Here is a 26,734-nt window from a genome sequence, read left to right on the forward strand (position 1 = left end):
GTTATCCAGATCATACTGAGAATCGGCATGGGTAAAACCCTGGGCACTAGAACACTGGCAGAGCTATAGAGGGGTTGATGCTGTCCTTCTTTGTGTTGCTACGGCGATGACCCTGTATCCATGGAGGATGCATGTCAGAAGAATGCAGAAGAATGCAGCTCGCTTGATCACTCGTTTGGAAAAATATGAAGGAAAAAAAGGTCTAGAGGAAGAAAATGGCTCTGTAAAAAAAATGAGAGGAGTTAACACCCAGCTTTACCTGCCTCCAGGTGAAGGGCATGACCATACAACTTATACTACTGTCACCCTCTCAGGCACGACACTGCCACCGGGACATAACAACACACACACACACACACACACACTGTGCGACACTCATTACACACACTCACACTCTGTGTGACACTCATTATCTCACTGACTCACAGCAGAGTGTATTTGGGGGATTTGGGTCAAGCCTGGCTGACCACAGCCTGAAAAGGTCTGTTTGCTATTTGGCCACTGCTGGTTGGTTAGGCCACCCTGTTGCCAATCCCCCAACACACACACACACTGATACGTGCACACACACACACACACACACACACACACACACACACACACACACTGACGCTCACACACACACACATACTCACACTGATGCTCACACACACACACACACACACACACACACACACTCACACACACACACACACACTGACACACACACAAACACACACTTTCACACTCACACTCACACTCACACTGACATTGACACACACACACACACTGACCCACACACACACACACACACACACACACACACACACACACTGACGCACTCACACTGACACACACACACTTGCGCTGACCCCTGTGACCCCTGCCTCCCTATCTGTAACAAACACACACACACAAACACTCTTGCACTGACACCTGTGACTCCTGCCTCCCACTCTGTCGCTTGTTTGTTTGTTTTCATTCACAGTGGGACACCTCTATCTCCCTCACGCCAGCTCTCCCCTATCACATAACTGTGTGTGAGAGTGTGTGTCTTCTCTCTCTGGTTTCTCTCTTCTGTCTCTGCTCTCACTCTCTCTCCCCCGGCTCTCTCTCTTCTCCATCTCTCTGCCACTTTCACTCACTCACTCACTCACTCACACACACTCTCTCTCTCTCTCTCTGTCTCTCTGTCTCTCTCTCTCTCTTCCCAACAAGGTCTTTTCACAGAACTGCGCTTCTCTTCCCACGTCTCCTGACTTCCAAGGATCCCGTGCCTGTGGGCCACACAGTTTGAAGAAGTGTGTCTCTCTCTCTCTCTCTCTCGGCACTCTCTCTCTCTCGGCACTCTCTCTCTCTCTCTTCCAAAGATCCCGTGCCTGTGCGGGCACAGAGTTTGAATAAAAAAGAGAAAAAAAGAAAGCTTTCTCCTCTTTCCTCAAGCTCTCTGACTGATTAAAAGCCAAGCAGAGAAGTATACAAGCAGGACGAGTGAGGCCAACACTGGGTAATTGTGTGTGTGTGTGTGTGTGAGTGTGTGCTGGCCTTTGTGTAGTTAGTGATTAACCCAGAGATGGCATCCATCAACAGCAGGCCGACTACCCGCTCCCTCCTCTGGGCCTCAAAGCTCTCAGGCCTCCCAGTCCTTGATCCTGCCCGCTTGCGGACACACACACTCAGGCTCCCAGTCCTTGATCATGCCTGCTTGTGCTCACACACACTCAGACCTCCCAGTCCTTGATCATGCCTGCTTGTGCTCACACACTCTCAGGGCTCCCAGTCCGTGATCAACCGCGCTATTGCTATTTATAAGAATAATGAACGAATGAACAGTGCCTGTGTGTACTAACAACGCTGTCTTGGCAAACGATGCAATTCAATGCGTCATATGTTTTACACCCCTAGCGTTTGCGTGTGAGGAATGTTTACCCCGGGTAATAAAGTTCAGGTTTGGTGAACTTTAGCCTTCCCTGGAAGTTTCGGTCAGAGGAGAAGTATACCCGACCAATCAAGCAGGTAGAGCGCACCTGTTTGCCCACAGCGATGAGGGAAATACAGAAGTGGTGGTTTTCATTGATGTTGGTGTGTGCTCTGGGTTCTCATGCGTGCCAATATGCTTTTAACCCTGGTCTCGCTCCAGAGAGAGAGGGTAAAGAAGTACTTGGATCTGGCCTGCAGGAATGTGACACTCTCTCACACACACACACACACACACACACAGACACACACAGACACACCCACCCCTTATAAACAATTGCCTCTACATCTGTATGCAAATCTGGTGTTTGTGACCACACTCACTTACTTGGAAGAGCCTGTTTGTGTTCAGGTGGCATTCTGAGATGTCCCAACTTGTCTTTTCATTCTTTCACGCTGTATGTGTAATGTGTATGTGTGTGTGTGTGTGTGACAAAGATAAGGGAGAGTGAATGCGACTTCCTCGTAGTGTTTGCTTAGTGTAAGAGACTTGAGCAGCTGTGACTCGCTGGTGTTATCTGGTGTGTGTGTGTGTGTGTGTGTGTGTGTGTGCGCGCTCGCTATTGCTGTGGTCCTCTGGTGTCACCTCTGTGTAACCGTGCTAGTTTAACACCTGGTGATTCGCCCCTCTCGGCCTGACTGCCACTGGTGTCATGGCAACTCACCCCTGCTCCTCTTCAGAGAGGGACTTCTGTACAACAAGCACAGCCCAATTATCAGCTGCAGTCCGCATGCCGTGATAACCGGTCGGAACGTCCTCTTTTCAATTTAAGGAGAACACACTCACACAAAGAGAACGTTTGAGAGCAGGTGTCATGATGACCTCAGGCCACGTGAACCATAGCTGAAAGACTTCAGTCTCTGGAAACACACACACACACACACACAGACACACCACTCTTATCGCTGACCTCCCTCGTCCCACCCTGTGTGTGTGTGTGTGTGTGTGTGTGTGTGTCTGCTTAGTCCACTGTTGGCATGAAAGGTGACACTCTGTTGAATTAACTCTTTAACTAAGGTGTGTGCACATACGTGCCTTGGGCACATACCCTGAGATGTAAACACAAACGTTTGTCGTGAAGAAAGAATCTCTTTCTTGGCAAAAGGTCGTCCTATTCAGATGAGATCATGAGTAGATCATGTGCAGCTATTGGTGAGAATACCTTACACACACACACATACACACACACACACACACAAACATTAATTCAACACAAGTCCTGTCTCAAGGGGACCCCTGGGAAGAAAGTAAAGGTTGAGAAAGATACATGTGTATCATCCTGTGTTTGTGTGTGTGTGTGTGTGTGTGTGTGTATGCGATGGGTCTTTGAGAACTCAAAGAGCAACTCCAGCAAGTGTGTGGGTGGGTGTTTGTCATGCTTGAAGGGTGCGGTGTTAACTGCAGGCTGAGAGAAACCATGGGGGAAGTTTCTGTGTGTTTGTGTGTGTGTTAATGCTGGGTCTATGGGGTTTTGAGTGTATAGGTTGTGGGTTTGTATGCCAGTAAGTGTGTTAGGAGGTAGAGGCATGTGAACAGTATTGTTTGTCAATATTATTATGGGGGTGTGTGTGTGTGTGTGGGTACAGTTTCATTATTGCAGGTAAGTGTGTAATTTAAGTGGGTCAGAAGGCGGAGTCTTAGAGTTCATGGCTGCCAGTCATTTAGTCCGTTGTGTGTGTGTGTGTGTGTGTGTGTGGTGTTTGTGGTGTGTGTGTCTGCGTGCGTGTGTGTGCTGTGGAGAAGGCGGGTGGGAATGCTTCAGCCTTATCCTGCTCTACCTAACCCCAAGAGCAAGGCTGCAAGGCCTGAGAGAGAGAGAGAGAGAGAGAGAGAGACACACAGAGAGATGGTGGGAGAGGAGAGAGAGCAAGCAATATGGAAAGAAATGGGGAGGGAGAGGAAAAAGAAGAATGACTATGGAGAAGAAAGGAAGGAGTGGGAGTTGGGGAGAGTTAGGGATCCTTTAATCCTGACGGGTCAGGCCGCCCACGATCCAGTACACTGAGGTCTCGGTCAAGAAGCCCTCGAACACCCACATCTGTGTCTGTGTCTGTATGTGTCTCTGTGTCACTGTCTGTGTCACTGTCTGTGTCACTGTCTGTGTCACTGTCTGTGTCACTGTCTCTGTGTCTGTGTCTTTGTCTGTCTCTGATCGTGTCTCTATGTCTGTGTTTCTGTTTCTGTCTGTTTGTCTGTCTGTGTCTGTCTTTCTGTGTCTCTGTATGTGTCTTACATTCAGACTCACACACACAGATAGAGAGAAAGCAGGGGGCCTCTCTTTGGGTCTGGCTCTGCGTCTGCACCTGTTCCTGAGTGTGCTGAGCCCTGATGCAGACTCCTCACCCCCACTGCCAGTAACAGCTTACACAGGCAGTTTGACGTAGGTGTGGATGTGTGTCTCTCTCTCACTCACTCACTCACTCACACACACACACATTAGACTTTACCTGTGTGTGTGTGTGTGTGTGAGCCAAAGACTGTGTGTGTGTGTGGTTATGTCTACATGTTGCACCTGCTGCGCTAGTGTCCTTGCAATTCTTTGTATTTTAGAATGATTCCTGTCCTCCATAGATCTTTCTTACCCGTGTGTGTGTGTGTGTGTGTGTGTGTGTGTGTGTGCGAAAGAAAAAAAAGTGATCTCTTAGTGGAATTGGTCCAAGGGTCACAGAAGCAAAAGTAGCCTGTAGGAACCGGTAAGGTAACCTGGACTTTTCTAGTTTCATTATAGCGGTAGTCCTAAGTAAATGAATGACCATAGCCCTTGTGTGTATACCGCCCATGGTAGTGTAGTTGTTACATGTGTGTGTAATAGGCCGTGATTGCTGTGTGTGTAGCTGTACGCACAGTGTATGAGCCTGTTTAATTGGTCAAGATGGCTGTAGAGTATGTGTTTGTCTGTTGGGTCATGGTGACCTTGGGTGGTGTGTGTCAAGGGTAGTCGTTGTGTTTGTGTGTTTATAAAAGGTTGTGTTGACAGTAGCACAAAATGCTTCATGCTAGCCATAGCCGTGTGTGTGTGTGTGTGTGTGTGTGTGTGTGTGTGTGTGTGTGTGGGAGGGGGGGGGATGTGTTGGTCATGATTTCCATATTCCAGTAGTTACTTATTAGCTGTATTGTCAATCAAGGTCAAAGACACTGCATTGATCCGCGAATCCTGTCAAGGAAAACCACCTGATTTGTTATTGTAGTTATCTTTACGAGTGTACTTTTAATTTCCTACACACACACACACACACACACACACACTTCCTCCTGTCCTTGTTAAGAGGACTGTAATCTGATAGGTGGGATGCTAAAAGTTACTTCCCCATTCACAGTGCAAATGGTCTTCCGCTTCTGGTGACCTGCCCATACCTTGCACTACACTCATGTGGCCACACACACACACACACACACACACAAAGATGGGAAAGATTAGCAGAAGTTAGTGTGTATGTAACAAAGAGTTATGTGAGTATAAAAAGCAAGAGTGTGTGCCTGTGTCACTTCCATTGAGAAAACGTGTGTGTGTGTGTGTGTGTGTGTGTGTGTGTGTGTGTGTGAGTGTGTGCGCGCAAAATATGCTGAGTTGTGACTTGGCAGTGAGTGCTCCAGGCTCTATCATCTGTTTGAGTTTGTGTTTCCCCTTCCCACATGTGGTTCTCAGATACGCACATTATCAACCTGATAAGAAGTGCCCAGGACACAGCCTGCACGAGACACAGATACGGAGTGTGAGTGAGCACGAGAGAGAGATAGGCGGAGAAAGGGAAAGACAGTGACTGGGCATGGAAAGAATGAAAGCTTGTTATTATCTGTGTGTGTGTGTGTGTGTGTGTGTGTGTGTGTGTGTGTGTGTGCGTGCGAAAGAGAAAGAGAGAAGTTCCTGACCCATCACCCAAACAACATCACACCCACTCTCTCAGCCCAGCTGGTGTGTGAGAGTGTTCTGTGACTCAGTAAGAGAAGAGCTGTGTGTGTGTGTGTGTGCCCACTTTGTGGAGAGTTGAATACAATTACAAATTTTCTTTGCCAAAAGTTCTGGGATGCCCCCTCCAACCTCCCCTACCCCCATCCTTGGTCGGTGTCTTTTGAAGACGTTGCTGCAGTAGACCAGCTGTACTGGTTCTCACAGGTCCTTGAGGTCACCTGTTGTGTGTGTCGGCTCTCTGTGGTGGAACACAGTCTTGCTTTAACGCTGGGCACGGGAGCACACACACCTGGACGCTACAACCTGACACACTATGTGGCCAGGGTGGGCATATGGCAATACTGTTCAATAATCACTGGGAAGTATTCGACTATTCTTTGAAAAGTTCCGTTTGTTCATTTAGGGAAGTCTTTTAACCGAAAGACTTCCCTAAATGAACAAACTGTCTCACAGCCGCTGAATGAGTAGCGCCCCCTGCTGGAATAACACACTGTTTATTATTCATGAGGAAACGTATCGTTCTTCGTTAGCAAGTAGTTGCATAAACTATTCGATTTTTATTTTAACGGCTCTTGAATATTCTAAAACTCATGACCTATCCTAACAACGCGGGGTCTTGCTTAGAGAAGTTCTTGAAGGGAACAGACTAGGGCTGTAACGATATTGGATCGAACCGAGAAATCGCGACACACAATCGTGTTGTTGCGCAAAATTTACTCAGTGCAGTTCATGCTCCCAAAGGTTGCGCGTGTTGTCATGAGCCTGCCATTTGCTTGGCAGATAGAAAGCTGTTTCCCTAACAGAAAGTCTGAAGCTTGAAGTTCTTTTCAAACCTTTGCTTGGGTAGCACTGCTAAACTGAGCAGACATGCAGACTACATTTTAGTAATCTCATCACGTAACATTCGTTTTCTAAAAACAATCACATAGTATTGCATGTTTTACTGTGGTAGAAAATACGTTAGCTTAATGCTAACGTATATGGGAAATCCTATAGAGACCGCGCTAGGTATTAGCATCAATTAATTCACGTTAATGTTTTTGTATGAGCCTGACATTTGCTCTGCAGATAGATAACAGGTTCCGAAGTTTGTTGAATGTTTTTCAACAGCATTGCTTTGAGTAATAAAAACCTCAATATTTGGTTTTAAATTGTTTCTTCATTTTTTTTATAGCTCATACTTATTGTAATGTGAATTAGAAAATATATTTTAAAAATCGCGAGGTAAAAAATAAAAATAATAATAATATCGTGGGGTGTATCGAACCGTGGGTCAAGAATCGTGATACGAATCGAATCGTGAGGTAGGTGTATCGTTACAGCCCTAGAACAGACAGAATGGACATCTAGTTTTTTGAGAGTTCATAGCCACAGAGCACTAAAAATATATCTGCCTTATGTGAACAGGGTGCATATCAAGATTACTCTCACTGTTAAAGGTCTTTCGATGGTTTGGGCGGAAGTGTGTATATATACACACACACACACACACACACACACAAAAAGTCACACCAGTGCCTTATTCGCTCTGTGTGTTTGTGAGTGTGAGAATAAGTTGGGTTGTGTGTTTGTAGGTGTGTGTAAGAGTATTGGTTGGGGCATGTATGCATGTGTGTGTATAGGAGAGGGCAGTCAGCAGGTGCTGTGACTCAGCCAGTGTCTTAGTGAGTCATCACTAATCTGGTGGATTTGTTCAAGCTCACCGCTGTGCATCATGTCTCCAGGGAATTCCAAAATATACCAACCCTGTGTATGTTTAATTGTGTCCTGTGTGTGTGTTTGTGTGTGTGTTTGTGTGTGTTTACTTGTGTCCTGAATCTCCATGGAAGTAGCATAGTTCTGTAGTACTCCCGTGTGTGTGTGTGTGTGTGTGTTTGTGTTTGGGTGTGTGTTGGTGTGTTTACTTGTGTCCTGAATAGGGATGCAAATTATCGATTAATTCATTAATCATTAGTTGATAATCTTATCGATCGACTTTCGATTAATTGATAAGCGGCGTTTTTCACCTGAGTTTCAGTGCTTCAATAGGGCCTTTAAAAATAGGCCCTATTATTATTATATTACATTACATTATGATAATTATATTATATTCTATTATACATTCCTCAAGTAATTATGCATTAGGAAAAGAAAGCAGAAAAGTTTTTTTATGGTATAACAAAATCCATTCATTAATTTAAGAAAAGAAATAAATTATGGACTGGCTCAGTTCTTGCATTTGAAACAGACATAAAACAAAAAAGAATAGAAGAAATTTAATAGAGCCAAACAGAATATTATTGAGCCTATAGATTATGAAGAAACTGCATCTAGGCCAGTGGTTCTCAACCTTTTTTCAGTATTGTACCCCCTGTGAAATATTTTTTCAGCCAAGTACCCCCTAACCAGCGCAAAGCATTTTTGATTGAAAAAAATGTTATACACAGCGCTATGCCATCATTGTCTGATTTATTAAACTGTCAGCACTGAAGATTGAACATTGAATATTGTTGTATTGAACTGAGTGCGTTTGCAATTACATTTTAGTAAGAAACTTGTGCTTGTGCTTCGCTGAAAATCTTTGTCAGTCTTAGTGGCAAGGAGGCAACTGCTGTGATCAAGCTCTTCTCCAGGCACAGTCTGTTTCTCTGCTTTGTTTTGATCACAGTCATTGCAGAGGAGGAGACCTCACATAAATATGTGGAGGCATCTGTAGCTGCTCCAAAGCTTTCTCTCCCAGGTCAGGGTGCTCCTGCTTCACACACATCCAAAACTGTGTGAGTGTGGATGTGGCAAACTTCATCTGGAGGTCACGGTCAGATGACACTTCCATGAGTGTTTCCTGATTAGTGACAGAGCTTCTACATGCTTCGGACAAGAGAAATGGGTTTTTCACCCAATCCAGCTGTGTAGATTTCTCCTCCATGTCAGGAAAGTAGGACATTGAAAATTAAAAAATGTAATCAAATTGGTCTAATGTCCCACGATGACCAACTGGACTGGAGCTCTGTCCACATCCTCACTAGAGAGAAAATCATCCATCTGCACCAAAGCAGGTAAAAATCCCCCTGTGCAGAGGCTCTTCTCCACAGCTCTGGGCCCAGTTCCCCGAACGCTAAAAAGGACTTGAAATCGGTCGTAAGAGGGATATTGCAGAGCGGTTTCCCGACGCCGCACTTACGGCAATGATGAGTCTATGATGTCGCCAAAATCCACGTAGGCCGTTAAGATACGTCGTTATCGGGAAACTAGCTGCTTTCTTCAGGAAGCCTCCCACCTTGTCATACAGGTTTAAAATGCTGATGTCCTTTCCCTGCAGACATATTCAGTTCGTTCAGTTTGCTGAATATATCTGCCAGATAGCACATATTTGCAAGCCAGTCTGTGTGGCATTGGGGGATCTGTGCTCAATCAGAAAGGTCTGTACTTCAGATCGTAATTCCAACAGCCGTTTGAGTATTCTCCCTCGAGAGAGCCAACGCACTTCTGTGTGCAGCAGCAGTTGTGTGTGTTCAGCTCCCATGTTTTTGCGAAAAAAATCGCGCTTATTATACAGTTACTTGCCAAAACGATTGAAGACATTCCTCCAGAATACCTCTTTTGAATGAGTTTGTTGCCATTTCGTGATTTCCGCTAAGAAAACGCACGCAAATGCTGAGCAATCCACCTTCTGACTTCAAGTTTCAATGACCTTCCGTTACGTTAACTATGTTAACTACGTTACTTGCGGAATGATATGCAAGGTGAATTAGAAGCAAAAAACCCGTTGCCAATGACAGCGGTGATAAACTTTCCGCAGCAGTTAATATCTAGGAATTACAAACCTGCGAACGCAGACATTTAACCCACATATGGCCCACACAAATCAACGTAGATTTTGGGACATTCTGAAGAGCCGTATAATAAGTATTTTTAAATGATTTTTGAATGGAGGCTTATTTTAAATATATCTTTTTAAAAATCTCAAGTACCCCCTGGACTACCTTCACGTACCCCCAGGGGTACGCGGACCCCCGGTTGAGAACCACTGATCTAGGCTATTACAAGCTAAATAGCCAACACAACTCTCTGAAGTTTAACTCGCGCTCACGGTAGTGAGGGATAGAGTAACTTTACATTCTGAATGACAAGCCATCAGGCAAAGGTAAGCTAGCCCGCTAACGAGCTAGGTATCTAATCATTAAGCCTGAGTGAGCTAGTCCGCTATCAAGCTAAATAGCCAACTCAACTCTTACTTACTTACTTACTCTCATGAGCCAAACTCGCGGGCACACGTTAGCGTGGGAGTAGACAGAGATATTCACATTCATAGCAAGGTGAGCTAGCCCGCTAACGAGCTAGGTAGCTAACTCTATGAAGTCTCAGTGAGCTAGCCCGCTAACGAGCTATTAGCTAACCTGAGTTTTAAGACTATAAGCCATAACTCGCGGCAGTAAGCGAGAGAAGGTATAATACAGTGTAGCTGTGATTTTTAGGTTGACCAGGTGAACTGGTGGTGCCATGCAGGACAGAAGCATGCACGGTGTTCAAATGGTAACTGAGTGAGCTAGTGGAACTATTGTATTTCAATACCGCATTACACAGAGAACATTTGTTTTCAACCGGTCTCTCGCGCTAGCGCCCTCTAGCGATTAATCGTGATTAATACATTTTGATCGAGCAACCTCTTAATCGACAATTAATCTAAAGTCGATTAATCATTTGCATCCCTAGTCCTGAATCTTCATGGCTCTGTAGTACTGCTTTGTTTGTTTGTGTGTGTGTGTGTGTGTGTGTGTGTGTGTGTGTGTGTGTGTGTGTGTTGGTGTGTTCACTTATCACGAATCTCCATGGAAGAAGCATAGTTATGGTGTGCGTGCGTGCGTCTATTTACTTGTGTCACAAATCTCCATGGAAGTAGCATAGCTCTGTGGCACTGCTTTGTGAAATGTTATCTACGGTGTAGGTGCCACTTTTAATACACACGCTTGACTGGAAGTTTCCAGACGCTTAAATTAGTAACAATGGATTAGAATACGATTCTGTCAGAGTCGGCATGGAAATGGGCAGTACACACGCACTCACACACTTTCTCTCTCTCAAACACACACTCTCACTTTAACTCACACACACACAGGTGTGTTGGGACAGGCTCTCAAACGGCAGATGTTTTGATCTTCCCCTTGCTATTGATTAGTAGATTGTTTCCTTGGAGAATGAATGCAGGCTGATGGCCGACATCTGTGAATTCTGTTGAATCTTATCGTGTGTGTGTGTGTGTGTGTGTGTGTGTGTGAGAAAGTGAATAAGAGATAAATACAGACTGAGATTTGTGTGTTATGCATGAAGTCCTAGCCCTGGTGGCCATGGCCAACTCCGAGCAGTGGTAGTTGAGTGCACCAAGATGATGGGGTTGCTTTGAAGAGTGTCTCTGTGTGTGGCTCCGCTCGGGTTAGTGCTTGGCACGTTAAGAGGAGACCCGTGGGAGTGTGAGCCTTTGAAGTGGTGCTTACCCCATAATCCTTACCTTGTGACAGTCCTACACAGGGCACAGAGTGGACACACACTCTCACTCACTTTCCTTCTTCATCCTCTGTGTTTCCAAACCAGACACCACTTTCTTCTTCTTTACGTCTCCGCTCTCCTGTGCTGGCCATTTTGGTGTTCTCTATTTCTTCCCTGTGACTGTGCCCTCTAGGCTGGATGTGCGCATGACATCAAGGAGCTGCCCCCCGTGCTTTTGTGGCTAGCTGCTATGTATAGTAGCCTAGTCGCTATGGCTAGGTGTTTATGCTCGAGGAGCCTAGTCGCTATGGCTATGTTTTTATGCTATAGTAGCCTAGTCGCTATGACTAAGTGTTTATGCTCTAGTCTAGTAGCCTAGTTGCCATGGCTATGTGTTTATTATGCTCTAGGAGCCTTTTCGCTATGGCTATGTTTTAATGCTATAGTAGCCTTGTCGCTATTGCTGGATATCATGCTGTAGTGGCTTAGATGATATGGCTGATATTTATTTTAAAGGATGTCTGATTAATGCCTGCCCACTGTGGGTTAGTCTGACATGGGAGACAGTTAAAGATAAATAGCGCCAGGATTAAACTGCACACACACACACACACACACACACACACACACACACACACACACAGACGCTCACTCACTCACTGACGCTTACTCACTCACGTAATGAGCAGACAGTCACTGTCTGAGTTTGGCCCCAGTGGGCCAATCTGTCGCCTGGGTGAGAGGAAGCATTCTGTCGGCTTGCCTGTTTGAAGTGGGGCTTACTGTACGGAAGCTTTGTGTGTGTGTGTGTGTGTGTGTGTGTGTGTGTGTGTGTGTGTGTGTGTGTGTGTGTGTGTGTGTGTGTGTGTGTGTGTGTGTGTGATGGTTTTCAATGAAGGGCGTTGTTGGCTTGGCCACACACCGGTAGATGTACCATTTTAAAAAGAAAAGGGTAAAGGGTAACTCTTGCTTTATCAGTGTGCATTGTTGCTGGCTGTCCTGAGAAATGGAAAAGATTACCGGACTTTGTTTGTTGATGTAGACATATATTATTTCTATTATGTTCAGGCAATGTGTGTGAAGAATATACTTTTTATATTTAATTGAAGTAACTCTTGTCTCTCTCTCCCCCCCACCCCCTCTCTCTCTCTCTCTCTCTCTCTCTCCGTAGTGTTTCTGTGTTGAGTTGGGCCGCACCTATATGGCGTTTGTGAGCGTCAGCGGAGACTTCTGCCAGGCACAGCACCTCGCCTTTGTGGACAAGTGAACCGAGAGCCCCCTGAAAGACTACGCTACCCAAAAGCCCCCCTGAACACCACCACCGCCTGCCAGCACACTGGGCCTTCTTCTACACTGCCACCCTCTCTCTCTCTCTCTGTCACTCTCTCAGTCTCTCTTCGGTGGCCTTTCCCCCCCCTACACGGAGCCTCCCTCGCGCAGCCTTGACCCCCGTCCAAGCGCTGTGACCCCCCCTCAAGAGTCCTCGAGCGCACCCTGCCTCCATCTGAAGCTTGTCTTCTCCAGTGATTTCTCGGACTAGCCTGTCTTACTCAACGCTCCTGAATGGGGTAAATCTCCATAAGTCTCCTTGGATGCCTCATCTGTAGTCTCTCCCCCCTCCCCCCCTTTTGTTTCTCTGTCTGTGTGTGGTGTTTTTTTTTTTTTTTAAGTGTTTTTGTTCTTGTGTTTTGTCATTTTATCAGTTTGAACACTGTGGACTAGCTCAGCTCTTTTTATTTTGTATTTATTTTAATATTGTGTTTTAAAAACTTCACTGTCATTTCACACTGTGGTTGTTCCGACCCCCCCCCCCCCCCAAAGATATTGGCCATAGTCTCACCCATCCACCCTGTTCCCCATTTCTTTTTGTATGTAAATTATAATTTTATTGGAAAGTTCTCTCTGACCTCTGAGCCAAAACCCTCTGTACATCTTTATTTTTTTATTTTTGTTATAATAGGTTGTTATTAAGTGTGAGTTGCCACAGCAGGAACTCAACTGTGTGTGTAGGGTTCAGGGCTGTGAAAGTGAAAGAGTATCTGTGTGTGTGCTGTAATTGTGTTTCTAAAGACGTCTGGCCAACATGAACCGCCCGGCAGCAGTAGAGATCACCTACGATGGGATGAGGTTCCTCATCACCCACAATCCGACCAACGCTACGCTCACCAAGTTCACAGAGGTACACACACAAGACACACACACACACACACAAGACCGTAAGAGACACAGACACCATGTTCACAGAGGTAAAGAAACCTCTTTCACACACTCAAACTCTATGCTCAACAAGGGGGGGGGGGGGGGGGGGGTGCTGCTGCTGAAGAAGTTTAAGGTGAAGATAGCAACGTGATTGTGCCATGTGCTCAGTGTGTGTGTGTGATTGTGCCATGGTGTGTGTGTGTGTGTGTGTGTTGACTCTGTCTGTGTACTGTTGCAGGAGCTGAAGAAGTCTGAGGTGACGACGCTGGTGAGAGTGTGTGAGGCCACTTATGACAAAGATCCTGTGGAGAAGGCCGGCATTCAGGTCGTGGTAAGCATCCCTCCTTTTCATGCTCCTTTTCTTTCTTTTTCTCTCTTCATTTTAAACCAACAGACACAAGTCTGGACCAATACGCCATTTTGTTACGCCATCAAATAACTAAGCATTCACACACATATACATACATATACACACACACACACACACACACACACACACACAGCCGAACTCAGATACTTCTCCTTTTGACTCTACACTGTCTATGGTCTGTCTATGGACCCTCTAGACACTCTTTCTCGCACGCACTCAAGCATACACACACACACACACACAAACACACACACACACACACACCCGGTTAAAGATAAAACGGTGGTAACCTAAAATAACAGAGTAGTCAGAGGTCATATTGCACACTGGTTTGTGTGTGCAGTGAAACTGTTGAACTCTCCTCAGCGTGTGTGTGTGTGTGTGTGTGTGTGTGTGTGTGTGTCTAGCGAAACTGGTGAACTCTTCTCGCCCTCAGGGCCGGTTAGGGCCAGAACTAGTGGCGTTGAGGGGGAGATACGGGAGGAGAGGCTCTGAGGGTGGGGCGAGGGGGTGGCTGTGGTATTGAGAAAGCAGGGAATGTTGAGTTTGCCTTTTCAGAGGCCCATCCCTTTTCCTCGAAATCTTGCCACAGGTAGAAAGATGAGACATGACTCACACGTACACACAGTAAGTCATTGTGGACTGCAGTTTAGTGTGTGTGTCTTTCTCTCTCTTTCGCTCTCTTTCTCTCTCTCTCTCTCTCTCTCTCTCTCTCTCTCTCTCTCTCTCTCTCTTTCGTTGCGATGTGGAATAAGGGGTGGTTGGAGGAAGGTAGGTGGGGGGGGCGGGGTGTTGGGGGGTGAGGTAGAGAGTAGAGTCAGGCTGGCAGGAGGTGGGGTGGGTACAGAGCATCTTGTGTCAAGCGGGTTGAGGCCCATCCAAGCCGCATGGGGGCCAGACGATTAGTACACACACACACACACATATACACACACACACACACACACGCCCCTCGCTCTGGAGCCCCCACAATAGACAAGGCAGCCAGGGCCCCAGGATCGCCTGTGGAGCCCTGGTAATCCTGTGTCAACATCACAACATGCACTCCATAGAGAAGGTGTGTGTGTGTGTGTGTGTGTGTCTGTGTGTGTGTCTGAGGAGAACACTGTCTTCACCTATCTGCTTCAGAGAGGAATACTTCTTGTGGGACTGTGTGTGTGTGAAAAAGAGGGAGAAGAAAAGAAATACCTAGAGTACCCAGTGGACACATGGGGAGTGTGAATGGGTCTGAGCCGTGTGTGTGTGTGTGTGTGTGTGTGTGTGTGTGTGTGTGTGTGTGTGTGTGTGTGTGTGTGTGTGTGTGTGAAACAGAACCTGTTCCAGCCGGCTGTGAGAGACAAGCTTAGCAGAGCTCCAAACCCTCCCACCTGCTGCGTACACACACACACACACACACACACACACACACACACGGGTCAGAAAGGAGTACTGCAACTCAGACAGATAGATGCAGGCTGCCAGCCAGGCCTCCTACACACACACACACACACACACACAGGGCCTGCTTAGCCTCTCCTAGAACTACATTGCCAGCTTACGCTAGACTTTTTATTTTCACAGTCGTTAATACTGCTGAATTCTGGACTACCGGATATATGTTTTAAATAGTCATACATTGTCTACATTACTGTAATTGAAAAATCTAACTGGAATTAAAAAGCAAATCCTATGATCTAACAAATATATTATTTAAAGTAGTCGTCACAAATGAACTCAATGCACTCTTTGCATACTTTGCAAACATAAAGGCTACATGTGATGAACTACTTTCCGCTCTAAGATAAGCGTGTTTCCTTGATCGTGTTACTACAGTGGTGTGTCTGTGTCTGTGTCTGTTTGTCTGTTGGTCTGTGTGTGTGTTTGTGTGTGTTACCACAGTGCTGTTTCATGGCACTGTGCTGACCCTTTGAAAAAGCCATTTGTCAACTCTCACCATTTAATTTTTTGTCTTACCCATTTGAACTTTTGAGGACTTTGAGATTTTAGTTTAAACATTTAATGCTTGTTCATGTATTTATTTTGGCTTTCTTTTTGACACTTTTCTGTAGTCTTGCTGGCCTTGGCTGCAGTACCATCACATCAATGTTTTTTTTTTTTTTTTACTGGCCAAGAGATGTGTTGAAGTCCTGCTAATGAAGTCATGCTAATATGCAGCGTTGAGCCAAAGTGCGGCGCTGTTGCTAAGACACAGGACCAAACACTCACAGTGCATCTCTCATCGTCATAGCAGCGAAACCAAACTTTTACAGAATATATGTTTACACTTTAGTTGTCTTGGCCACAAATTTGATTTGTCCCACAATATTAGACTATTTCATACGCTATTAGGACATTTATTTACTTATTTATTTGGCATATTTCCCACCGGACATTTTGGCCGTTGATATTTTCTTCTGCTAAATAGGATACAGGCTTAAAGCCTGGTCAGCGGATAAGTTAATCCCTTTGCGTGCGCTGTGCTGCGCTGCAGGGCCCCATTGAGGAGCGTGTGGAAGGGCATCAGTGGCCTGATGGGATGCTGACTAGTGGAGACCCACACACCAAGACCACCTCACACACAACTTTAGTCATGGCAGTTTCTTTATCTCCCTTCCCTTGTCTGTCTGTCTGTCTGTCTGTCTGTCTGTCTGTCTGTCTGTCTGTCTGTCTGTCTGGCTGGCTGGTTTACAAAGAGAGTTTCCTGGAAAAGCGCTGGGTTCTCCGCACAGAAAGAAACATTAGCCCTGTGTGTCATGTCTCTGAACCCGATAAGTCTTCTCTTTCACAGCACCTCTCTTCCCCCGCTACATCCTTCCCCTCATGGTTATCTCTTCATCTCTGTCCATCATCTCTCTCTCTCTCCCTCATCCCTCTCTTTCTCTCTCTTTCCCTTATCCCTCTCTCTGTCTCTTCCCCTCTCCTTCTCCCTCCCTCTCCTGCTGGCACTGTGTGTGTTGGCTAGTGTGAGTCTCACACACTTGGTTCTCACATGGCTCATGGCGGCCCACTCGCGCTCCCCGTGAGAAACTCCCCTCTCTGATCTCCCATGATGCTTTGGGTGTGTTGTCTGTAACCTTAGACCGCGCTGGGCCTGTGGAGTCACCCGTCTCAAACTCCAGTGAAAACAAATCAAACTTGTTCACACGTCCCTTTCCAGTCCCGTAGCCTCATTCCCTGCACAGCTGAAACCTTGCTCAAATACCTTGCTCAGTCTAATCTTTTTGACCCCTTGGGCTTTCCGTAGGACTGGCCTTTTGACGACGGCGCCCCTCCCCCTACCCAGATTGTAGATGATTGGCTGAACCTGTTGAAGACCAAGTTCCGGGAGGAGCCTGGCTGCTGCGTCGCCGTTCACTGTGTGGCAGGATTGGGCAGGTGAGTGTGTGTGTGTGTGTGTGTATGTGTGTGTGTGTGGTAGGAATGGGCAGATAAGTCAGTGTGTGTGTGTATGGCAGGATTGGGCAGGTGAGTCAGAGAGAGTGTGTGTGTGAATGTCTGGTAGGATTGGGCAGGTGAGTCAGAGTGTGTGTGGGTGGCAGGATTGGGCAGGTGAGTCTGTGTGTGGCAGGATTGGGCTGGTGAGTGTGTGTGTGTGTGTGTGTGTGTGTGTGTGTGTGTGTGTGTGTGTGTGTGTGTGTGTGTGTGTGTGTGTGTGTGTGTGTGTGTCAGTCAGGATTGGGCAGGTGTGTGTGTGGCAGGATTGGACAGGTGAGTCATTCTGCAGATGCGTCTCTCTAAAGCAACTTGCATTCCATACATTTGTATAGCACGCGTGACTCCTATGGCCCTACTGGTTTGGCACGATTGAGCAGTGAGTGTCACCAAATGGACATTTTACACTTTGACCCAAGGCCACTTGAAGTGCTGCACAAACTCACACTTTCACCAGTTTGTTCTCTCTCTCTGTGTGTGTGTGTGTGTGTGTGTGTGTGTGTGTGTGTGTGTGTGTGAGAGAAGCTAACTCTGAGCTTCACCTGCCATGAGCTCTGGTGCTGTGCTACAGTGGTGTGGTTTCACTGGTTACATTTTACCAGGGGGGATTTCTCATGCGTTTCAGACTCAGTTTCACTCTGTCTATTTAGAGCAGATTACACCTTGTTTGTGTGTGTGTGTGTGTGTGTGTGTGTGTGACATATCACACATAGTCTGAGATGAGCAACATCTGCAATTCTGCTAGATGCACACTCAAGGTATGTAGCCCATAGTGTACCCACATGTACTTGAACTAGAAGGCAGACAACAGAGTAGAGACACACACACACACACACAGACTTACACATGTGCATCAGTACTCAGAAACAATGGCTCCCTTCTTCCTCTTCTTACTCAAAACTGCTTATTAGTCGGGGTGTGTCCAACCACTAAGTGTGTGTGTGTGTGTGTGTGTGTGTGTGTGTGTGTGTGTGTGTGTGTGTGTGTGTGTGTGAGAGAGAGAGTGCCTCTGCGTACATACACATAGGGTAAGAGCTGGTTCAGCAGAGTGAAGTGCCGGCCCTGGAGGCAACGGCATCAGTAGCATTTAAGAGGAACCCACTGGTTTTGTCTGAGTGTGTGTGTGTGTGTGTGTGTGTGTGTGTGTGTGTGTGTGTGTGTGTGTGTGTGGGCCTTCACAGCTGTCAGCTCACACTGTTCACGCTCACGCTCTCGTGTGGTGTGCAAGTTTGTGTGGGAGAGTGAGAGAACTTACCAGAAGAAGAATGCCTTTTCAGCTTCTCTTCTCTTTTCCCAGAGATATAGCATAGAGCAAGAGAAGAGTGCGCCGGCCCTATTGTGACTATTTCCCAGCTAGTAAGTGCAGGTTTCCAGACTAGGCGTTGAAGCAGTGAAGGGGCAGCCATTTTCTCTGTTTGTGGCGTGAGAGGAGGTGTTTATTTAACACATTTAGTTTCCCCTGTCCTCGTGCCCCAAGATGGAGACAGAGGAGCACAGAGTGAAGCTGGGTTTCAAGTTTTGGTTCTTCTTAAAGCCCCATGAGAACTGTTAATAATGAAAGATTGTGTGTTTGCATTCTCTCTCTCTCTCTCTCTCTCTCCCCCCCTCCCAGAGCGCCGGTGCTGGTTGCCCTTGCCTTAATTGAGTGTGGGATGAAGTGGGAGGATGCAGTCCAGTTCATAAGACAGTAAGTATATCATACCATACGTCAGTCCAGTTCATAAGACAGAGAGTAGCGCTCTCCATCCATTTCCCAAGAGTCCCAGTTCAATTCATAAGGCAGGAAGTGAATCCCTTAGACTAGTGCACAACACAGTAAGTGTCCTTGTCCAGATGGCTCTCTTGGTTCATGTAGGAAGACAGCGAGTGGCTCTCATTGTGCAGTTCATGACGGGAAGTAGCTCTGTTAGTCCAATTCATAAGACGGCAGGCAGCTTTGTTAGTGCAGTTAATAAGAGAACAAGTGGCTTTTAGTCATTTCAACAAGGCAGAAATGGGCACTCTTGGGCCAGTTCATAAGAGTGCCTCTCTTTAGCCAGTTCATTAGTGCCTCTCTTGGGCCAGTTCATAAGACAGCGAGTGGCTCTCATTGTGCAGTTCATGACGGGAAGTAGCTCTGTTAGTCCAGTTCATAAGACAGCAAGTAGCGTTGTTTGTGCAGTTAATAAGAGAACGAGTGGCTCTTATAGTCATTTCAACAAAGCAGAAATGGGCTTTCTATGGCCAGTTCATAAGTGCCTCTCTTGGGCCAGTTCATAAGACAACAAGTAGCGTTGTTGGTGAAGTTTGTAAGGGAGTAAATGGCTCTCCAAGTCCAATTTAAAAGATGGTAGGTAGCACTTGTATTCCAGTTCAAAAGACAAAAAGGGACCCCTGAACCTCATTCCCTTTGAAATGATTGCCCAAATACATAATATGAACTAATCAGCTACTAAGTTAAACTTAACAAACCCCAAGGAAATGCCAGTTGTTAAGGTGGTTCCTTAAGTTAATGATAGCGTGGAGGATTACACTCTGTAGCTTCCGGATAAGTACAGGCAGCTTGGGAATACTAAACACCCGTGTTGTTGTGCCGTACGACCGTAAGGTGGCGGTGGGAATTAAAATGTGTTGTCTATCCAGCGTTACGTTTACCCAATACATGAATGGGTTTCATATGCGAGAGAGGCTTTAGTCTAGTTCATTAGAGTGCAAGTTCCTCTAGTTCTTCTAAGTCTAGTTCTCAGACGGTGCCTGTCTTGGTCTCGGGATGTAATTCCTGAAAGCATTGTTGTAACTAAGGGAAAGAGGGTCTGCCTTTTTAATGTTTTTTGCACAAGAACACACCTGCAGGAACTTAGTTCTCTGTGTGTTGATGTCCTGTTTTTGTGTGGCATACGCCCATCAATTTATTTTCCTCTTTCTTCCTCTCTCTTTCTTTGTCCCTCTCTCTCTTTCTCGCTCTCTCCCCATCAGAAAGAGACGTGGAGCCTTCAACTCCAAACAACTTCTCTACCTGGAGAAGTATCGGCCCAAGATGCGCCTGCGGTTCAAAGACTCCAACGGCCACAACTGCTGCATCCAGTAAACCCTGGGAGCATCCATCTTACATTTTTAGCAAGAAGAAGACACCAAACTCAAAACGACAAGTTAAAAAAAACAACATACAAAAAATATATATGTAGGGGCAGAAGCCGAGAGATAGCGAAGAGTAAATGTTGTGGTGATTGTGTTTTGTCTTGAGGCCGGATAGCGAGAAGCGGTTAGCGGAGAACAGGGCTGTGCATAGGGACAGGCCTGTGGAATACACCAGCTGTACGATTCCAGAGCTAAAGGTCAAAGCACACCGATTAGGCCCACCTTCTGGTTACCTGTGTACCAATCACAGGCTTAGAATCTCACTTCCTGTCGGCCTGTTAACCAATCACAGGCTAAAATCCCTCCCTTTTTTTTTTTTTTCTTTACTGCCCACCCACCCCTTTCCCTGAAATCCAATCATGGAATAGCCTTTTTTATTTTTGTTTTTATTCTACATGAAATGTTGTTTAAATGAAACAGTGGTAAAATAGAGATTTATACATGTTAAATTGTAATGATAATGATTTTTATTAATAACATTATTGCTATGATTATTCAAGGGCCAGACTATGTACTTTTTTATTTTATTTTTAAGCCTTCTTACACAAACTTGTTTTGGTTGAAGTGACGGTAGGATGGGCATAGGTGTTATTATTGCACAAAACGCTGAACAGGTTCCTTTCAAATGCAGTAACATTTTTTTTTTCTCTTCCCTTTTCTTTTTTGCCCTCTCCCTCTTTCGAGAACTCCCCTCTGTTATTGGGGGGGTTTCGGACAGGGTTGAAGTATGTCTTCTGTATTTATTCAGTTTCGTTAATCTCCGCCTGGACTCGGGCAGGTGCCAGGGCCTCTTCTAGCACTCTCACACACACACACACACACACACACACACACACACACACACACACAAACAAACTCACTCTCACACAATCACACATTTTCTGTCATCTCCCTCTTTTACACAACCATGTTTTCATGTTTTCAGCAACCTTGTTTTCTGAATCTCTGGGGAGTGCAATATTCAGTCCAACTTAAAGAAGACAGGCCTCACCCCTGAGACCGTCCTACACACACACACACACACACACACACACACACACACACACACACACACACACACACACACACACACATTCAGATAGTTTCACACTCACTCATTCAGACAAACATATCAACACACAAACACACACACACACCAATTAAACTCACACAGGAAAAGGCTTGGTTGGTTATAGGTACTTGTTCACTCATCATGGCTGCTCACTCCTGTGTAAAAAGGTAATGGACAACGTTGAGAGACAAACACACACACACACACACACTCTCACTGTGACCCTACCGTTCAGCCCACAGTCACTGAAGGAAGGTTGTGGCAACCGTGTGAGGGGTGGTCAACCACAGATTTATTTTTTATCATTTACTCACCCCCCCCCCCCCTCCCCCCTTTTGTCTTGGTTTTAAAATAAATGATTAAAAATCAATATGAATTGTCCAAGTCTGAGTGTTTTATTTAACAAGGCTCTGACGAGTGAGTGAGTGAGTGACAAACCACTGGAGGTCACAAGCATGCAGAAGTTGTAGTGGATATGCAGTCGGGTGTCGGCTACGGCTGAAGACTGGTCTATTATCCTGCAAAAGTGGTTCTACTGCAACGTCAGGCCGACAACCAGCCATGTTTGGAGGAAAGAACATAATACAGTGGTCACTATACCAACACCCTGAGCCTTTTTAATCTTCTTTCCAATGTGTCTTAAGTGATTGGTATCCCTCTGATGCAATAGCCTAATTGCATTCAAAACTTGATCCAGTGCAGCAGTCTCGCTGGACCAGTCTTCTGAAACATGAGCGCCCTCTACTGCTTTAATTCGAAAGTGCGGGTAATGACATTTTCTATTCGCAAAAAGAATTGTTTTATTTTAAAGTTACTCATCCACATAATGCGAATGTCAATTTATCATTCCGAAACAGTTGTAGCTCACCTTAGAGGGTATTAGGGGATTTGTGGCCTAACCTCTTTAGACAAACATTTTGACACGCCAACCAGCTCGGAAATCATTCACCCATGTCTGCTTGGGTATCGCGTGGCTCCCATAGAATCGTCGTGCCTCCCAGAGATGAGTCAGGCGCACGTGTAGCCTCTTCTCGTGAGAATGAGTCATCCATTGTGAAATATCTCACACTAAAGATGTTACCATCCTTCGAACAGACCCTTAGAGGAAGGCGTGGCTTTTTAGACAAGGGAATCTGGCGGTGAAGCTTTCGTCGTTCACGGTTTGGAATTGTTGACTAACAGGACAACACGTCCTAGTGCTACAGGTTACAGTTCTTTGAAAAAGTGAAAATCCCATGCGAAATAAAAGAACATAGAACACACGGGTCAATGACCTTATAGGTTACGCACGTGCGACTTGACCAGCTCATCGATAGTATACAAAAAAAAAAAATCTTACATTACGCCTCAGATCTCTGACAAAGTAGAACAAGTGGCTCAAATCGCAAACACTTTCCGAAAACAGTCGGTAATTGCTTAACCATCCGACAGGTGGATACACCTATGAGCCGCTGTCTTCTTGCTCATTTCCGACTTTTTGGTAAGACGGTGCTGGAGGGGGAACACTACCAAAGTACTAGTACGCCACCTGCTGGCTGCGGTTTAAAAAAAAAAAACATGAGAACAAGCTCATGACTTAACAGATTCACCGGGAAAAAAGACAGACAGACCGTTTGTGTTTATTTATATCCTATTCCAATATATTCTGTGTGATAAGGATGACTCATTTACTCACTAGCAAGCCTGTAAATATCATCCTAATGTCAACACTTTGTTTTGTCTTCCAAGCACTGAAAGTCACGTCATTTGACATTTCATCAGCTCTTCACCTGAACCGAGTGCAGAACTGACAGGTTGGAAAGTGAGGACTGGCAGATCGCTCCCGGAGATCTTCACAGTAGGCCTACGACGGGCTTAATGATTTCCGGTGAAGTTAAAACAGTCAGACATTCACCTCAACACACAAAGCACTTGTCAGCTCTCATATCTGCTGCAAATAATGCTAACAAGTATTGACATGAGGTATAAATTGGATTCAGCAAGGTTAAAACTGGCTCAATACCATAATATAACTGCAATTAAGTTTAGTAAAGCACACTTATCACAGTATCACCTCTGTGTGACTATGTGTGTGTGCTTCACTATCCAATCTATTTTCAGTGACAACTAAAGGATGAAGTGTTAACCAATCTGATCTGAAAAACAAATCATTTTTATTCTAACTCCTCCTCACTTCCCCTCACTCCTCAGGTCAACCCAAAGTACCTTCACCGAGGAATGTTTACATGCTAGTTAAATCCAAATAAAAGTAACAATTATAACTAGATATAAGATACATTGAATTATTGACTATGAATCTCAAATTGCAGGTCCTTTCACCCCTTAGAAACGAAGTGTAGGTGAGCGCATTGTAGAACTTTCATTTTTGCTGATGACTAGTAGGGTCAAACCTTCACCATTACCCGATGTGCAGCTGTCTGGTGAGTAGAGCAGGATAGGCAGCCTGGGTTGGGGACGGCACAAGGCAGGATAGGCAGCCTGGGTTGGGGACGGCACAAGGCAGGATAGGCCATAGATATGATAGATAAAGGCTAGGTGGATTTTGACGGACTCTTGAATGTCCGCACAGGAGGCCATTTTAGGGACGGTATAGCTTCCGGGAGGGATCAGCGGTACGTTAGGTAACGACAGTGATCTTCACAATCGTTTACATTCTTATTTTGCGGACATTTTTACGGATTTACAAATGACTTGATTTAAAATCGTCATTACCTTGGTAATAATTCTGGATGCTTGAACATTGAAATGTGAAATGTTGAAATGTGCAGCTTAATTGTGTATCACGGCTATTGTGTATCAGTCATTTTACTTTCATCAATTGGCGAGGCATAATTGTTCTTTCTTTTCAATATAACTTAAGTTGCACATAATAAAACTGAAGTTGCACATGATTTCCAATCTGGTTGGTTTGTTAAACATCTTACATTATGATTTCGACAGGAAATTGCTGACTTTATTGCCAATGAAGATGCCAGAATTTTGTGCAGTTTGCTCTATTGAACGTCCCCTTGAAACGAGACCCCGTGGGATCACCTTGATTTTATTATTTCAGTAATATTGCTTTTATAAAGGTGAAAATAATAGTATACATTTATCTCCTGTTGCCATTCTGTATGCTGAGTTTTAGTAGTCTATTGATTTTACATACATAGCTTGTGCATGTGTATTTATGGCACCTATCTGTTTTGTTCAATGTTATTTTCATATGAAAACCCATGTTTATAATTATTCATAAGTATGCAGTGCCATACGAAATATCTTACGTTTATAAAAAACCAACCCGTTTGAAAATCGATCACGTTCTGTTTATTTAAAAAAAAAAGTACCACTACCAACACAATGTTAAGGGGGAGCGACATAGACATAGAAAAAGAATAGGAATCTATTCTTATGTCTATGGTGAGCGAGCTATACCGTCCTCAAAATGGCCGAAATGTGCGGACATTCGACTCCGTCGGCCAGAAACGCAGGCAGGATATCTAGCCTTTATCTAAGATATCTATGGGATAGGCAGCCTGGGTTGGGGACGGCACAAGGCAGGATAGGCAGGCTCTCAGGAGCTAAGCTAAGCGTGTCACCTTCATTGAGCTCCCTGACCTGCATTCTATCTACAACAAGCGGTGCTGTACCAAGGCCAGAAAGATACTGAAGGATTGCCTCTTCTCTTCTCTTCTCTTCTCTTCTCTTCTCTTCTCTTCTCTTCTCTTCTCTTCTCTTCTCTTCTCTTCTCTTCTCTTCTCTCCTGAAGGACCCCAGCCCTTCGAACAATGACCTCTCCTCTCTGAGGCGATCAGGAGAGTGTTTTCCGCTGAAGGCCAACACGGAGCTATTTCGACCAAGCTATTTCGACTCTGAACCAGGTCAGCACGTTGACTTGTTGCTCAGCACCCCCTCCATTCCTTTAACATACTGTACCCATATTTATAAGTATTTATCATAATGGCAGTTTCATAACAACTACCTCAATATGCTGCTGCAGAACTCATTGTTTAGCACATAAACTGCATACATCTACGCTATCTACACACTCTGCTCCAGGTACAGACATACTGTCGCTGCACTTATATCTTATATCCTTATACTATATTATGTGTACTTTTCCTTAAACGATATTCGTCTAACTGAAGTTTATGAAAGGCGTTATTCATTAGCTATGTTGCAATGTGTCATCCAAGGGCGTCATGTAAGCGTTTGTATTCCATTGCACGCAACAGACTAGCCTGAGGTAAGGGAAATGCCCCTCCAAAATGAATGGAAGCCAGCACCAATGGGAGATAACCGCTGAAGATAAACTGTTTCTCTGTATCAGCCAGTTGTGTAACTGCTATGAACTTCAGGAACCATCCCATATATTGTTCACTGTATTCGTGTTTGTCTGGACACATTACATTGGATTGAGATAGGGTTAGTCACTTGCTGAGAAGCATCAATAAATATCACATCTAAGATTGGATCAGTGTGCGGCAACTGTGACAACAAATGAGCTCCCCAAATAGCAGGGCCAGGACTAGGCCAATAGGAGTTAGTCAATAAATCTGACTTATCAAAATGAAAGATCTACATGACTCTCGGCCCAGGTTATAAATCTTCGTCCATTTAGTTGCCTGACTTCACACAGCAGTACTTCCTCCACCTTCCTTGTTATTACAGCATAAACCGCTGTGTTGCTGACAGACAGAGATAGTGAGATCAAATCTGTCAGCATCAGTCCGTTATTGTTAGTTGTTCAGGTGTCAGCCTGTGTCAGACAGTTCTTTTTTTAGTGTCTTCACTTCTTATCGAGCCATCTGAGGAAAACAGAGCCCTGTAGTCTCTTTCGAAATAGGCCTACACTTGACTTGAGGATTCCCGCCATGCTGTGGCTGGGCACCTTAATTAGTGCCACAAGCAAAGCCTTCCGGAGACAGACTTGATTTAAAGGGTGAAAGCCACGGGGCAGCACAAGTTTCAAACCCATCAGATTCACCTCTGAACAACTAAAAAATGCTTCCAACGTCTGTCCCGCAGTAATCCACCAGTTCCTGCAGTCCTCCGAGTTAATGTCGCTGTAGTCTGCTTCTGAGTTTAGCGAGCGCTAGGTCCTAAGACCCTTCAAAGAGATACCGCCGCATCAGCGTGGCAACCAACAGTTGCACTCACCCCATGGGGAACAATAATATTATGCTTGTATGGGAAGCTGCTATTGTGGAATGTGCCCGTTAAAAATGCATGTCGTGCTCTGGGCTCTGTCGCTAATGAGCTATGTCTGTAACATTT

The 26,734-nt window shown here is 45.3% G+C and overlaps 1 protein-coding gene across 1 annotated transcript in view; it reads left to right on the forward strand.

The window, feature by feature from the left end:
- ptp4a2b (protein tyrosine phosphatase 4A2b) overlaps positions 1–21,796 on the forward strand; it is a 30,703-nt gene extending 8,907 nt beyond the window's left edge. The window contains exons 2-7 of the mRNA XM_080859650.1: positions 12,502–12,898; positions 13,401–13,509; positions 13,768–13,860; positions 17,123–17,253; positions 18,923–18,997; positions 20,266–21,796. Of these exons, the coding sequence (XP_080715776.1) occupies positions 12,894–12,898; positions 13,401–13,509; positions 13,768–13,860; positions 17,123–17,253; positions 18,923–18,997; positions 20,266–20,377 (525 nt within the window). The 5' untranslated portion in view covers positions 12,502–12,893 and the 3' untranslated portion in view covers positions 20,378–21,796. The remainder of the gene's footprint in view (positions 1–12,501; positions 12,899–13,400; positions 13,510–13,767; positions 13,861–17,122; positions 17,254–18,922; positions 18,998–20,265) is intronic.
- The last annotated feature ends 4,938 nt before the right edge of the window (positions 21,797–26,734 follow it).

Source organism: Sprattus sprattus (genome assembly GCF_963457725.1).
Source record: "Sprattus sprattus genome assembly, chromosome: 20".
Taxonomy (NCBI): Eukaryota; Metazoa; Chordata; class Actinopteri; order Clupeiformes; family Clupeidae; genus Sprattus; species Sprattus sprattus.